This window comes from Camelina sativa, chromosome 14, assembly GCF_000633955.1.
Source record: "Camelina sativa cultivar DH55 chromosome 14, Cs, whole genome shotgun sequence".
Classification (NCBI taxonomy): Eukaryota; Viridiplantae; Streptophyta; class Magnoliopsida; order Brassicales; family Brassicaceae; genus Camelina; species Camelina sativa.
Window position 1 is genome coordinate 18,097,967 of NC_025698.1, and position 13,467 is coordinate 18,111,433.

Genomic DNA, 13,467 nt, shown 5'->3' on the forward strand with positions numbered 1-13,467 from the left:
CTCTCCTTTTCACACTACTTTTCTCTGTATCCTCTATCTCTGTTGCACATACTCCCTTCTATCTCTGTTGCACATACTCCCTTATGTAGATTCCTGAACACAGAAAACCAAAAACAAAAATTAAAAACCAAAGGGTCCTAAAAAAAATATTTACAGTGATACCTTTGGGACTTCCTCCCAAGTGAGATTGTTTTAAGTCTCTGAGCTTGACTTTGCATACTCATTATGCTTTGAGGGTTCATAGAGCGGTGATGAGCTCCCCTCTGGTATGTCTTGTCTAGCCAGATACTCTTCAACATTCTGTCCAGGTTCAACAACAAATGAACTACTCTTCTTCATTATCTCAAACCTCTGCCTTAATTTCCTTGGAGGATAACTTCTCATTGTACCTTGGAGCTTTTTGATTTGCCAACTCATCTCCTTCACCATAGTTGTTAACTCTCTCACTGAATCCCCTAGAATCTTGGTAGTTTGGAGTTCAGACAAACTGTCAAGCGCGGGAGGACGTGTCTCTTGCGGTTGGTGAAGTTAGGAAGCAGGTCATGACGCTTAGGGAGAGCAACAACTACACTCGAGTTGGAACACGGTTGAGTGCCCCTTCGAGTTTTTTCTTTGGTTACCCAAATTTATGTGTCTGCCTCATTCACACCCTCAAAGATGTCAAACCCAGCGTTCTGATCTTTCTCTTCAATCACGAAGGTATACCCATCAATAGTTGACTTCTTCTTAGCATCCTTAATATTAAACTTCATCTTGAAGTTCTTCCCCAGATTGAGATCAATCATCCCCTTCTTGACATCAATGACTGCTCCAGCTGTAGCTAAAAAAGGCCTTCCCAGAATTAGTGGATCCTTAGGCTCTTGATCCATTTCCATTACCACAAAGTCAGTAGGAATCTCAGCTTGTCCAATTTTGATGGGAAGGTTCTCTAATAGACCATGAGGCAGTCTAGTAGTCCTATCAGCTAATATCAAGCAGAGGTTGCTTGACTTGTATTTGTTGAATCCTAACCTCTGAGCTAGAGAGAGTGGCATGAGGTTGACCGAAGCACCAAGGTCACATAGGCTGTTACTAAAATCCAATGGACCTATAGTACAAGGTAGAGTAAAAGACCCAGGATCTTCAAGCTTTTTAGGGACAATCATCTCCACTTCATTACGTTGGTTACTCAACATGATTGTCTCCTCATCGTATCTAACCTTTTCATGAGTTGTCTTAGCTGCTTCCTCCTTTTCCTTGATTCTTTGGATAATGGGTTCCCTAAAGGACTTAGGGGATGAAGGTATATGACCTGAGACTTTAGGTAGTGGCATATGGAGTTCAAGTTCTTCCAATTGTTGATCAAACTCAGCTTTGTACTTCTCTACTAACTCCCTTTTGTATGTTCCAGGGATTGGCAAAGAGGATAAAAAGGGTGGTGCACTGGATAGAGTTGTTTTTCTCCCGGTTACAACTCGTTCTTCAGCATGTCCAGATGCTATACGAGTGTCTACACTAATAGTTACTTGATCCACGTGATTGTGTGTCTCACCTGGTGACACATCAAGTTGTTTGCTTTCTTGGACAGAGTCATTTTTGCGGGTTAAATCCTCCCTTTGAATGATGGCATTGCACTCGTGGCTTAGTATCACCATGCCTTGAACTTCCTTTGATCTCTCCATCACCAAGTCTTTGAGGAATTTCTGGTAATGAAGAACTAGTGCAAATGCATCCAGCAACGTCATCCTCAACTCAATCTCCTTGACTTGTTTTTCGAACAGAGCTTTATATTTCTCAGTAAGCTGCTTCTTAAACCTCACTGGAAATGGTAGAGGTGGCTTGTATGGTGGAGGAATGAATCTCACAGGTTTATCCTTGGGAGCAGCGGGTTCTTTCGTAGCTTGAGGATCATATTGCTTGGCTGACTCAATTGGATCCTTGAGCACCTCGATGGGATCCTCTATCTGAACTTCATCTTGAAGAAAATCCTCCCCATCTAAACTCTCATTGTCCGCAGTGAGCCGTGCATCTACAGCTTGGGTGGTGGTACCATGGATAGTAGCATAGTCCTTGGGGTTTTGAACTGCTTTTCCAGGTAGTTGGCCAGGTGTTGGGGTAGAAGTAGAGACAGTCTTTCCTTCCATATACTTCATCTTGGAGTTAAGGGCTTCAAACTTAACATTCAGATCATTGTAAGAACATTCCATCCGCTGACTGAGTTCAGCAAACTTCTTAGCAGTATCGAGAGAACCACTAGCTTGACCTTGAAGAAGTTGTTGCATCATTTGCTTCATTTCTTGATCAGGAGCTGGAGAAGGCGGAACCGGTTGAGGGCGAAATCCTGGTGGTGGTCCTGAGGGAGCGTGGTAACCTTGCTGGAACTGTTGTTTAGGGATGAATCCCTGATTGTAAGGCACAAAAGGTTTTTGTTGACCTTGTTGTTGTTGTTGAGGAGGGTACACCTAATCTTGTGGATTTGCAACGTTGGTGCTCCGGTAAGATAAATTGGGGTTCGTCTGATAGGGGTTGTAACCCTTGTTGTATCCACCTTGATTCTGGACGTAGCTGATCTCCTCAGACTGCTCACCCTCCCCATCTTGGACGTGAAAATGTTCACCCTCAGATACGAAGTGGACGCTCTTCTGTTGATTGAGCAAGAGGCGGTCAAGCTTCTCATTAACGTTCTTGAGGTCCCTCTTGTACTTCTCCTCAGACCCAGTGTCGCCCCAAACTGTGCGGTCATAGTCCTCGTTATAATTGCCATCAGACTGGGCGAGGTTTTCAACGAGTTCCCATCCTTCATTGACGTCCTTGTTCAGGAAGTTTCCGTTTGAAGCAGTGTCAAGCAGCATGCGTATCTTTGGTATCACACCAAGGTAGAGAGTGCTCAGTAGTGACTCGTTGCTAAAACCATGGTGTGGACACTAGCTGTGGTAGCCCTTGAAGCGCTCCCATGCTTCATAGAATGATTCTGAGCTCTTCTGAGTAAAGCTGGAAATCTCGTTCCTGAGACGTGCCGTTCTGGAGTTGGAGAAAAACTTGGCCAAGAAGGCTTTCTTGCAGGCGTCCCAAGTGGTGATTGATCCCTTGGGAAGGTTTTTCTCCCATTGATGAGCTTTGTCTCCCAGGGAGAATGGGAAGAGGCGCAACTTGTAACCGTCCTCACTCACGCCGTTGATCTTGGTAAGACTGCACAGACGGTCAAACTCGTCCAAGTGGTCGAGTGGATCCTCCATAGGCAACCCGTGGAACTTGTTGCCTTGGATCATGGAGATCAGACCACTTTTGATTTCGAAGTTGTTGTTCTGCACGGCAGGAGGGACGATTCCAGCACGCTGAGTGTGAGTGTTCGGTGCATCCCCAGCACCAATGTTTCGCGGTCCCGGATTTGGTCCATTCTGTTGGTCCATATTGACTGGTGCGGGATGATCAACGAGTTGACGAACTTGTCGTGGTCTTTGTAACTGGTTGATATTGTCGCTAGCAGGAAGGAGGTTTTGATGTCCTCTTGATCTGGTGTGCATGCAACGTTGCAATCAACAGGTTCCTTATGTAAAACAAACAAGCAGACAACCAAAACAAGTCAGTACTCAGAATGATATGTGTAAAAGAACTTAATCTTGCAAAACTTGAAATCTTAAATGTAGCAAAACGAATCCCAAATGGCAACGGCGCCAAATTGATACTAAGATTTTTGTGTCTCCTAATAGGTCTCAATTAACCTTATGCGTTGTAATACTTAAGGTGTCAATCCAGTTGGGAAAGTTTACTATCACTCAAGATGCAATCAAGAAGTCACAAGTTAAGCCAATTCAAAGAGTGTTTTTATGTAACAATCCTAGAATGATTAAATGCAAAACGGAAATGAGTCACAGAACTAGAAACGAGAATGCATGACAAGAAGCGAAAATGAATAAAAACATAAATGAGTCTAAGCATGAACTAGAAAGCAGGAAACGAAACAATTCCACGAATGTAATAAAAATCAGAAAGAAAGAAGTCCTAAGGGTGGGAGTAATTGACGTCGGTGGAGTATCCTAGTCTACAGAGTGTTTAACATGCCACAAGCAATCTATCCCTAGACAATGAACATCACTTCTTAGCTAATCCAATCTCTTGACAAAAGCTACTCAAACTCAACCACTTCCAAACCTAGCTCTCGCTAGAGAAACATGATCAAGCATGGCATGAAAAACAAGTTCATTCACATCAACAAACATCCTAGACAACTAATCTCTTAGGCTAGGAACGTAAGTCTCTGGCACTAGTTGGTCAGACATTTCATCAAACACCTTTTGGGTGTGGAAATGTCTCAAACCTAGTCCCAATTGATCAGAGAAAAACTAGTATTTCTTACTCTAGTCCAGAAGGGAATCATACAATCAACGCTTAAACACTCTACATCCTAAGATCCTCCACCTAATCTATCCCATCCTCAAGAACTAACGCACTACTCAGATCCGAAAATCATCATCAACAATACAAACTCAGAAAACATTGAAACAAGCATTCTTAGATAAGTAAAAATGTGAAGAACAACTTTGTAGAAGGAATCAAATCAAAATACTGAATAAGTTCAAAGATCTCAGGATACAAAATCAGAGTACGTTTTTGGTGGCTAGGGAAACCTTACAAAAGAAAACGAGATAAAAACTAAGATGATGTCGCCAAGACTTAACAAAACGTATTTATAGTAAAGACATAAAATCCCTAAAACTTAAAACGACAAGATGAGGAGTCGGTTTGGGAATCTCCTGAAGCGTGTAAGATGGAACGTCTTCTTGACATGTGCGAATGAGTAATAGCTCGAGTGACTGATGGCGTTGGCTCAAGTGGAGTGACATCGACTCGAACGGCACGACTGCGCGACTCGATCGGGACGACTGCGCGACTCGATCGGCACGACTGCACGACTTGATCGGCACGACTGCGCGACTCAATCGGGACGACTGCGCGACTCGATCGGCACGACTCCGAAGTCTCCTAAATACCTGAAATACTCCAAAATGCACGATGTATGCAAAGATAATGCAAGAACTACCTAAATATGCAAAGTGTACAAAAGAGACTAGAAATTTATGCAAAACAATTAGTTATCCTTACTAAATGCATGACAAAAACATGTTTAGCAGAGACAAAATATAGATATATCACTAAGTTATCAAGAAGAAAAAACTAGAACCTTCAAAATTCAACAAAACACATCGCCGATGACAACAATTCTACCACAAATCGATTGATAACTCAGCTTAAATCGAACTCTTAGCCAAACTCTAGTAGATTTGAAACTCCAAAAAAGATTAATAATAGTTACAATAAAATACGAAAGGGAAGAAGAAGAAAACAAAAAAAAAAGAGAAAGACAGACCAAAAAATAAAAGAAGTCGAGACATAAAAAAGATGAATGTGATAAGAGAGAAAGAAAATAAATAAAAGAAAAAAGTTTTTTTGTTTAGCTATTGGTTAGGGTATAACGATCATTTTAATTCATCTCCATGAAAAGTTTAGAAAAGAGTTTTAGAATGTGGCATTTTAAAAGTTATGGTAACAAAAATATGGCATAATTGTTAATTTTCTCATAAAAAATTATTTTTATCTTTTATGAACTGATTAAATACTTTAATGTTACATTTTTACGAACAACATATTCATTTTTTTTCTTCTATTATCTTATTCCATTTTTTTTACCTAACTCTTTTATCAAAAATATTTTATGAGCAATAATTCTACGATGCAACTTTTCCTCTTAACTTTTTTACCAAATTTTTTTTATTTCACTAGATTAGTGAGACCAAACCTCTTATCTCAAAATCTTTCGTGAACAATAATTCTACAATGCAACATATAGTTTCTCTCCGGAACACAAGTCAAACAAATTATGTATAACAATAATTCTACAATGCAACATTCGTTTTGATAATTTATTGTTCTTATTTCCTTTTCAAAATAAACGATAAGCTATTAAAACTTTTACATAAGGTATATGATTTGATTTTCGGAGAATGCATTTTCTTTATATATAAGTGAATGCAAAATTTATTGAAGGTTCTAATATTATGTAAGTAGACCTTATCCATAGTTCGTAATATCAAATGTTTTATTAACATAACTGATCTTTCGTGAATGTGATGTGAAACAGATAAAATTGTTTGTATTAGAACAACTGTGAAGCCGTTTCTTTTCACACTGTATCGACAGAATTTTTTTTTTAAATATAAATTTCATGTTTAACTAATCTTTAAGTCTCTATTTGAAAACAGTTTGAATAGTAAAATAAATTTAAGAGACTCATAAACACAAAAAATAATTTTATAGTAGGTTAATATTTATTATTAATATTTAATATCACATATCTAAAATTTAATTTACAAGTTTTATTTTAAAATCATTATATATACATTAAAACGAGTATTAGTACGTTTATCATTGAATTTTATTTATTTAATATTAAATATATTTTAAACGACATTTATGTAATCTTAATGGTATAAAAATATATTTTTTTTGCTTTTTCAAAATTCTAGTAGGAAACTAAAATTTATAGAATAAAAATCAACGCGGATATAAAGAAAATATGTGAATTTTATTTCTTTTGATTTTTTTAAAAACCGGATTTAGAGTTCACACTCCACCTTGCAATACAATTTCTCTATATATTACATCATAAAAAATTAGATTTTAATTCTATGCACTTAATCCCAATAATTAACATTTACAATTTTCATAAAAAAAAAATATGTGCATTGTATCAAATTTATATCTTACTTAATTCTAAAAAAAACTAAAAATTAATCAAATATAATTCACAAAAAAAAAAACTGAAAACTCATATTATCTCATGTTTGAAAAAGTAACAATAACTTAACTATATTTTTTATATATTTTGTAATCTCATACGTAATAATTTTACTATGTGTCCAACTAATTTTAAATAAAACTATAATAACATTATCCATGTCCAAAAAAAAACTATACTAACATTATCATAAATTAATCGGTTAGTATTTTTTCACAAAAATTTTATACCTGAAAAATAGAAATAAAATATGAATTTAAAGATAAGTTTACTAATCCCAATAAATAAGAATATATGCATAATATGCATACATATGCTCTAAATTACCCAGTGTTCTAAAATGCAGCCTAAGCGGGTGCCTAGGCGGCGGTTATACGCTATGCGGTGACCGAACGTCTCGAATTTTAGCTATACGGTACTTTAGGCGGTTTTAAATAATTCGGATGCCTAATAGCGTTTAGGCGGACATTATGCGGTCTAGGCGGACGCCTGTACGGATTCTAGGCGGTGTATTGACTAAAATAGTAAAAAATACTGTAATTAAATATTCTTTAAAATAATATTTTTGTTTCAAATAAATATTATAATTAGCCTCTAAAGTCTAAACTTATGAAATTTAATTTGGTTCCAAAGTAAGTATAAACTTACATTTTGTCAATTTTACAAGTTTTTGAATGGATTATGTTTTTTTTGTTGTTTAAAATGTGAGATTATTATAGATTCTAAACTATTTTGATAGATAAGAGTTAATTGAATATAATATTTGATACTATCTTTTTGTTTTATGTTTTTCTAAAATTAAAGTGTATAAGTTTTCATCATATATATATATATGTAAATATTATTTTTATATAAATATATATTTATATATCTAAAATATATAATCCGCCTAGATTTCACTTAGGCACCCGCATATACAGTTAGGCGCTAGGCGTTTGTCCACCGCGTAGCAAGCGCATAGCGCATTTTAGAACACTGAAATTATGTAAGCATATGATTTTTTAAAGTAAAGTTTGATCTCATAGTTAAATTTTGACAAAGAAAGAGAGAGAGAAAATATCATATAGTTTATAGAATTGTCACATAGCTTTACTTTACAATAATATCTTCATAAAAATGAGACAACTTTATATGAATTATCTTTTTACAAAAAATTTTTTAATAATACCACAAAGTTCAATATATGGTGTATTTGAAGAAACTATTTTGTTACGAGAAAATTTATTTGTTTATATGAAGGTGAGTATCTACAATCCTTTTTCTTTAGGATAAATAATTGGCGGTATAATTTATTTAATTATGGTATTATAGTAATTAATTTTATAATTGTTTTAATTTTTTTTCCTTATAGAATTAGTAATTTAAAATTAGAATTAGTATTATCTTTTTACATACATGTAAGAACTATATTTTTGTATTTAATAAAATTGTTTAAATGCTTAATTTATAAAGCAAAGCCAACGACGTCGCAGAGAAAAAAATGCTTAATTTATTATAACTATCTTTTTAATTTTAAAATTTGTTAAAACAAAGTTTTTGTATAACACATATAAAATTTCTAATCTTTAAAATTGACACGTGTCGCGAGCACGTGAGTTACTTACTTTGAAAACTAAAGTTTATATAATAAGATTTTAAAAATAATTTTTATTTAAAGTATATCTTTGTTTTGTAAATATTTTCTTGAAAGTATAACAGATATATTTATCTATTAGATTCTTAATAAAAAAAATTGTCATGATTAAAGAAAAACAAGTATTTGACAAAATTGTATACCGAGTTCTGTATAAAGTTCTACCAAACCACCTCAATAACAACGAAATTGATTTTTTTTTCCGGTTTAGAATTTAGACCCGGAACTAAACTTTTATTCGGGTCGGGTTAAAAACTTTTATAAATGCCCTCACAATCTCGTCTTGGTCGCTTCGCAATTTCTTCATTATTACAATTTTTTTTTTTTTTTTTTAATTGGTTCTTTCCTCCGATTTGAGATTTTGCTACCTCGGAACCTCTTTCCGACATCGTACCGTCTCGTCCGATTAGAGCTGGTTCACCTTCTCCGACGAAGCTTACTTATACCCTCAATTAGGGTTTCAAGGAAGACTCCCCACCCACCCAACAATCACGTTCAGTGAATGGTATTGTATCGTGTTCTCAATTTCATCGAGCTTTGATTGCAACTCAGCTTAACTCGAAGAATTGATCAATGGGGTTTCGATTTCGTTGTGTTTTAAAAGCAAAATTTGAGGCGCTTTTTGATGAAGTTGTTGTTGGGTATCTTCTTAGGTTGGTTTGTAATTTGTAATTATCTCTTTTGTGTCTTTTGAAGGTTTCGATTGAGTTTTAATGGTTCTTGGGGATCTGGGAAGGGATAAAGTTGTCTTGCCGTCTTCCGATTTCGACCATTGTACCTAAAGCTTTGAATATGGCTGAATCCAATGGCGGTTCCCACGAGACTTATTCAGGTAAATAATATATATGTTGCTTCTTTATCAAAAGTTTGTTGCTTTACCTAAAGCTTATGGTTGCGTACTTGTGGAATCTCGGATTAGTGCAATTTCTGGAACTAGAGGTGTCCCTGAGTAGCTACTATCGCTGCAATTAGACCAGCTCATGAATGATTTATGTTTTCGAATATTTTTGGATTTCCTTGAGTAGAAAAGGATCAGTCTTTGAGTGTCCAGGACATGTTCGAGTTAGGATCGTTTTATTTCTAGTGGGAAGAGGGTTTGTAGGATTTTAGTTGACGAAGAGATTGGGAATAGTAGTTTCACTAGGTAGAGGCTAAGGAATGTAAGCCTGATAAGAGATGATAGAGAGAATAATCCAATGATAAGGTGACCTTGGATTTTGCAGTTTAACAAGAGTGTCAATATGCAATCATAATGTGTGCATTGTGATTTTCTAGATATTCATGATGATTAGCACATGATGCTAGCCAAGATTTGTTTGGTGAACACCAATATCTTACATGTCCGTTACAGATGACGATGAGGAACATGAGGACAACAGCAGGGGTTTTAACCTTGGATTCATCTTTGGAAATGTTGATAACTCTGGGGACTTGGATGCTGATTACCTTGATGAGGTAATCTGTTTTACTCTTTCAGTATGATGACCTTGTTGAACACATTATTTCATGGAAAAATTGGTCTCACTTTGCTGTCTCTTCTCTCTGACATGTGCCAATGATAACATTTAAACTTTACAGGACGCCAAAGAACATCTTTCTGCATTGGCAGATAAGCTGGGTTCATCTCTACCAGATATAAACGTAACATTCTACGCACTCTTTGACATTTTGTTTCCTAAAGTTTATAGGCGAGTGAATGCGGGTCTTCTTTTTGATTTTTAATCCTCTTTTTGTTGTACTTGGATGCCAACTATGGTGTTTCTAAACTCAACAGTTGTTGGCAAAATCAGAACGTACAACAAGTGATCCAGCTGAGCAAGGTGATGTTGTCTGCCAGGGTCGTCTATCTCATGCAGTTTTTATTATTCATATAACTTCTAGTTTGCATTCTACCCCTTCTACCAACAAGTGATTTACTAGGAAACCTGCTAGAATTTTTTCTCCCAGTGGACGTTTCCATTTCCATCGAAATTGTCTTGCATTCTTCCTACTTTGGTTGTAGTCATAATCTATCTATTTACTATGTTTAATATATTGTCTTGCGTAAATCATTATATACAGTATAACCATTTTAACACGATGTTGGAGATCTTGACAACATTCCCACCCATAGTAGTTACATACTGATACTATTTACAATACCCAAATCCTGGTCATCTTTTTCACTAAATGTGATGATATGTTGTGTAGATTATGATAGAAAAGCTGAGGATGCTGTCGATTATGAGGATATTGATGAAGAGTATGATGGGCCCGAAGTTCAAGTAGTTAGCGAGGAAGATCATTTACTACCAAAAAAGGAGTATTTTTCGACTGCAGTTGCCTTGGGTAATTTAACTTCCAGAGCTTCTGTGTTTGACGATGAAGATTATGATGAGGAAGAAGAACAAGAGGAGGTGCATCCGCCAGTTGAAAAATCTTTTGAAACTGCTAACAGGGAACCAGGTTTGCAATTCAAAATTTATGTTTTTTTTGAACAAAAAGATTAGCACATAGTACTTTTGTTGTGTCATTTCATGGCTCTGAAATTGGTTTAGGTGAGTTATTCTCCAGGTAATTTTACTTGTTGAGCTCAGGCAAATGGTTATTTGCAAAGCTGTAGTATAGCGCGTTTTTAAGTCCTTGAGATCAGAACACATGGAATTTATCTTATATGTATCCTGTGTCACTGATTATAAGACAATTTTTTTGTGTTGCAGTTGTCTTAAAGGAAGACAAGGCCTTGGAGTATGAGGATAGAAATTTGGAAACCGAGGATCAGATGGACACAGAAGATGTCCAGGAGGTCAGTTTCCCCCTCAAAATAAAGGGAAATTGTGTCTCAAACTACTTTTTTTCTTCTTTGCTGTGGGGTGATTTTGTTCTGTTAGTGATCTCATCAAAACATTCAGGAGGAGGTGGATGAGTTATTGGAAGGTACATTGGATGAGAAAGGCGCCGCCCCACTGCCTACGTTGTATGTGGAAGATGGTATGGTCATCTTACAGTTCTCCGAGATATTTGCTATCCATGAGCCACCACAGAAGCGCGACAGGAGAGAAAATAGATATGTCACTTGTAGAGGTAAATGATCTGGAATGTTTTTCCTATATGTTTCTTCTGAACCCTATTAAATTTTTTTGTGATGTCCATGCATTTAAATCTGCAAAATCAAATAAAGTTAAGTGTTGAAACCATGATAGCAATTCCTTTTATGCGGCTAAGTTAAGTGTTGAAACCATGATAGCAATTCCTTTTATGCGGCTCAGTCTTTATTGGCTAGAATGTGCTAGATCTGTGTAATTGGTTCATCCCATATCATTTTCTAGGCAACTTCATATTTCTTTCCATTTCATCATTTCTGTCGTCTCTGCATTTTGTTTGTAATTCACTTCTTCATGTGGAACTCTTACATCATAGCCTTATTTCGTACAGACAAATACAAATCTATGAATATTTCTGAGCTTGTCGAAGACGATGAGGAGGTACTCCTAAAGAGCCATGGTAGGGTTGATACTCATGTAAAACAAGCTGATCTGGTTCAGCTAGATGTTCCCTTTCCAATTAGAGAGGGGTTACAGCTGGTACAAGCTGGCAGAATGGGTGGTATCCCACCAGAATCAAGGGAATTTACCAAGCTAGGAAGGGATTCATGTATCATGGGTGAAATGTTGAAGCAGGACTTAGATGATAATTCATCTCTATGCCAGTCTCAATTATCGATGGAAGTTTTTCCTCTTGACCAGCATGAATGGGAACATCAGATTCTATGGGAGCATTCACCTGAAATTAGTGGTACTTCTGGTCAGGGCTGTGAATCTGGACTTGAGCCTGAAGGTATGCTGGTTGATGGAACAAATTCAGAGACTGATCAAGAAAGCTTGAATGTGATGAACTCTAGAGAACAAGTTCAAGCTGACAATAGTATGCTTATGCCTTTTTTTGCCAATCTGTTGGAGTCTTTTGGCTCAAGAGGTTCCCAGTCTACAAACGAGTCCACTAACAAAAGTAGACATCATCCACAACTGTTACGTTTAGAATCCCAGTGGGACGAGAATCATCTTAGAGCAAATGATGAAGCTGGAGTAGAGAATATAAAGCGACTTGAAAGCGAAGCTCTTGGGCGCTTTAGCAGACTTGTATTGCGAGAGAGGGATTTGGGGGATGAGGCATGGTTAGATAGTGTAATATGGGACTCAGATAAAGAGTTGAGCAGATCTAAACTAATTTTTGATCTTCAAGATGAGCAAATGGTCTTTGAAATTGTGGATAATGAGGAAACCAAAAATCTTCAACGTCATGCTGGAGCTATGATTGTATCCCGGTCTTCAAAATCCAAGGATGAAGACTTTCATGAAGGCTTTGAATCAAATTCTGGATGGCAATTTAATATTTCTAATGACAAGTTTTATATGAATGGAAAAAGCTCTCAGCAACTGCAAGCAAATACTAATAAATCCGGCATTCATAGTTTGAGAGTTTTTCATTCAGCACCAGCGATTAAATTGCAGACAATGAAGAGTAAATTGAGCAAGTAAGTGGGCACTCGTATACTTACTTTAATAACATTCTGTATTTGCACTCTTTTGTGTACTTTAAAAATGTTTCCACACTGGATGCTTTTTAACATCCATTTTTTATTGTAGNAGCGAATTAAATTATATCTTTTGCGTTATCACATTTCCCTTTGGTACTTAGGTGTTGATGTCCTAGCAAATCTTAGGATAAGTCATTGAAGCATATAGTAAACTAACAGGTTTAGAATAACTTAGTATTGTTGGGGAAGGTCTTCTAGTGATCAGAGAGATGTGAGATGTTCATTTCAGCTGTGTTTTAAGAAACTAGAGTTGGGCTATAAGTGTTTACCTGCAGCATACGTTATTGTGGCAATCTTCATCTTATTTTGCCTGCAGCATACGTTATTGTGGCAATCTTCATCTTATTTTGCTCTAGTTTCATTTCATAAAATCGGCGTGCTCAGATTTTATTTTTTTCCAGGAACCTCGCATGGAAGTAATGTCTCCTGGATCAAAGAATCTACAGACTTATTTGGTGAACAGAATGTTGGTTTATGTGTACC

At 36.2% G+C, this 13,467-nt stretch overlaps 2 protein-coding genes across 2 annotated transcripts in view; one reads left to right on the forward strand and one right to left on the reverse strand.

Annotated features, from left to right (window-relative positions):
* LOC104743733 lies at nt 617-1,634 on the reverse strand. The gene is made up of 2 exons (XM_010464781.1): nt 879-1,634; nt 617-634 (listed from the first exon to the last, which is right to left on the reverse strand). Exons 1-2 carry the CDS (start codon nt 1,632-1,634, stop codon nt 617-619), a joined length of 774 nt encoding a protein of 257 aa, XP_010463083.1.
* The window catches only part of LOC104743734 (transcription initiation factor TFIID subunit 1), a 10,508-nt gene continuing 5,759 nt past the window's right edge, over nt 8,719-13,467 (forward strand). Inside the window, exons 1-9 of the mRNA XM_019235536.1 lie at nt 8,719-8,913; nt 9,105-9,240; nt 9,760-9,863; nt 9,987-10,049; nt 10,183-10,228; nt 10,599-10,853; nt 11,108-11,193; nt 11,300-11,471; nt 11,823-12,922. Coding sequence (XP_019091081.1) covers nt 9,201-9,240; nt 9,760-9,863; nt 9,987-10,049; nt 10,183-10,228; nt 10,599-10,853; nt 11,108-11,193; nt 11,300-11,471; nt 11,823-12,922 — 1,866 coding nt within the window. The 5' untranslated portion in view covers nt 8,719-8,913; nt 9,105-9,200. The remainder of the gene's footprint in view (nt 8,914-9,104; nt 9,241-9,759; nt 9,864-9,986; nt 10,050-10,182; nt 10,229-10,598; nt 10,854-11,107; nt 11,194-11,299; nt 11,472-11,822; nt 12,923-13,467) is intronic.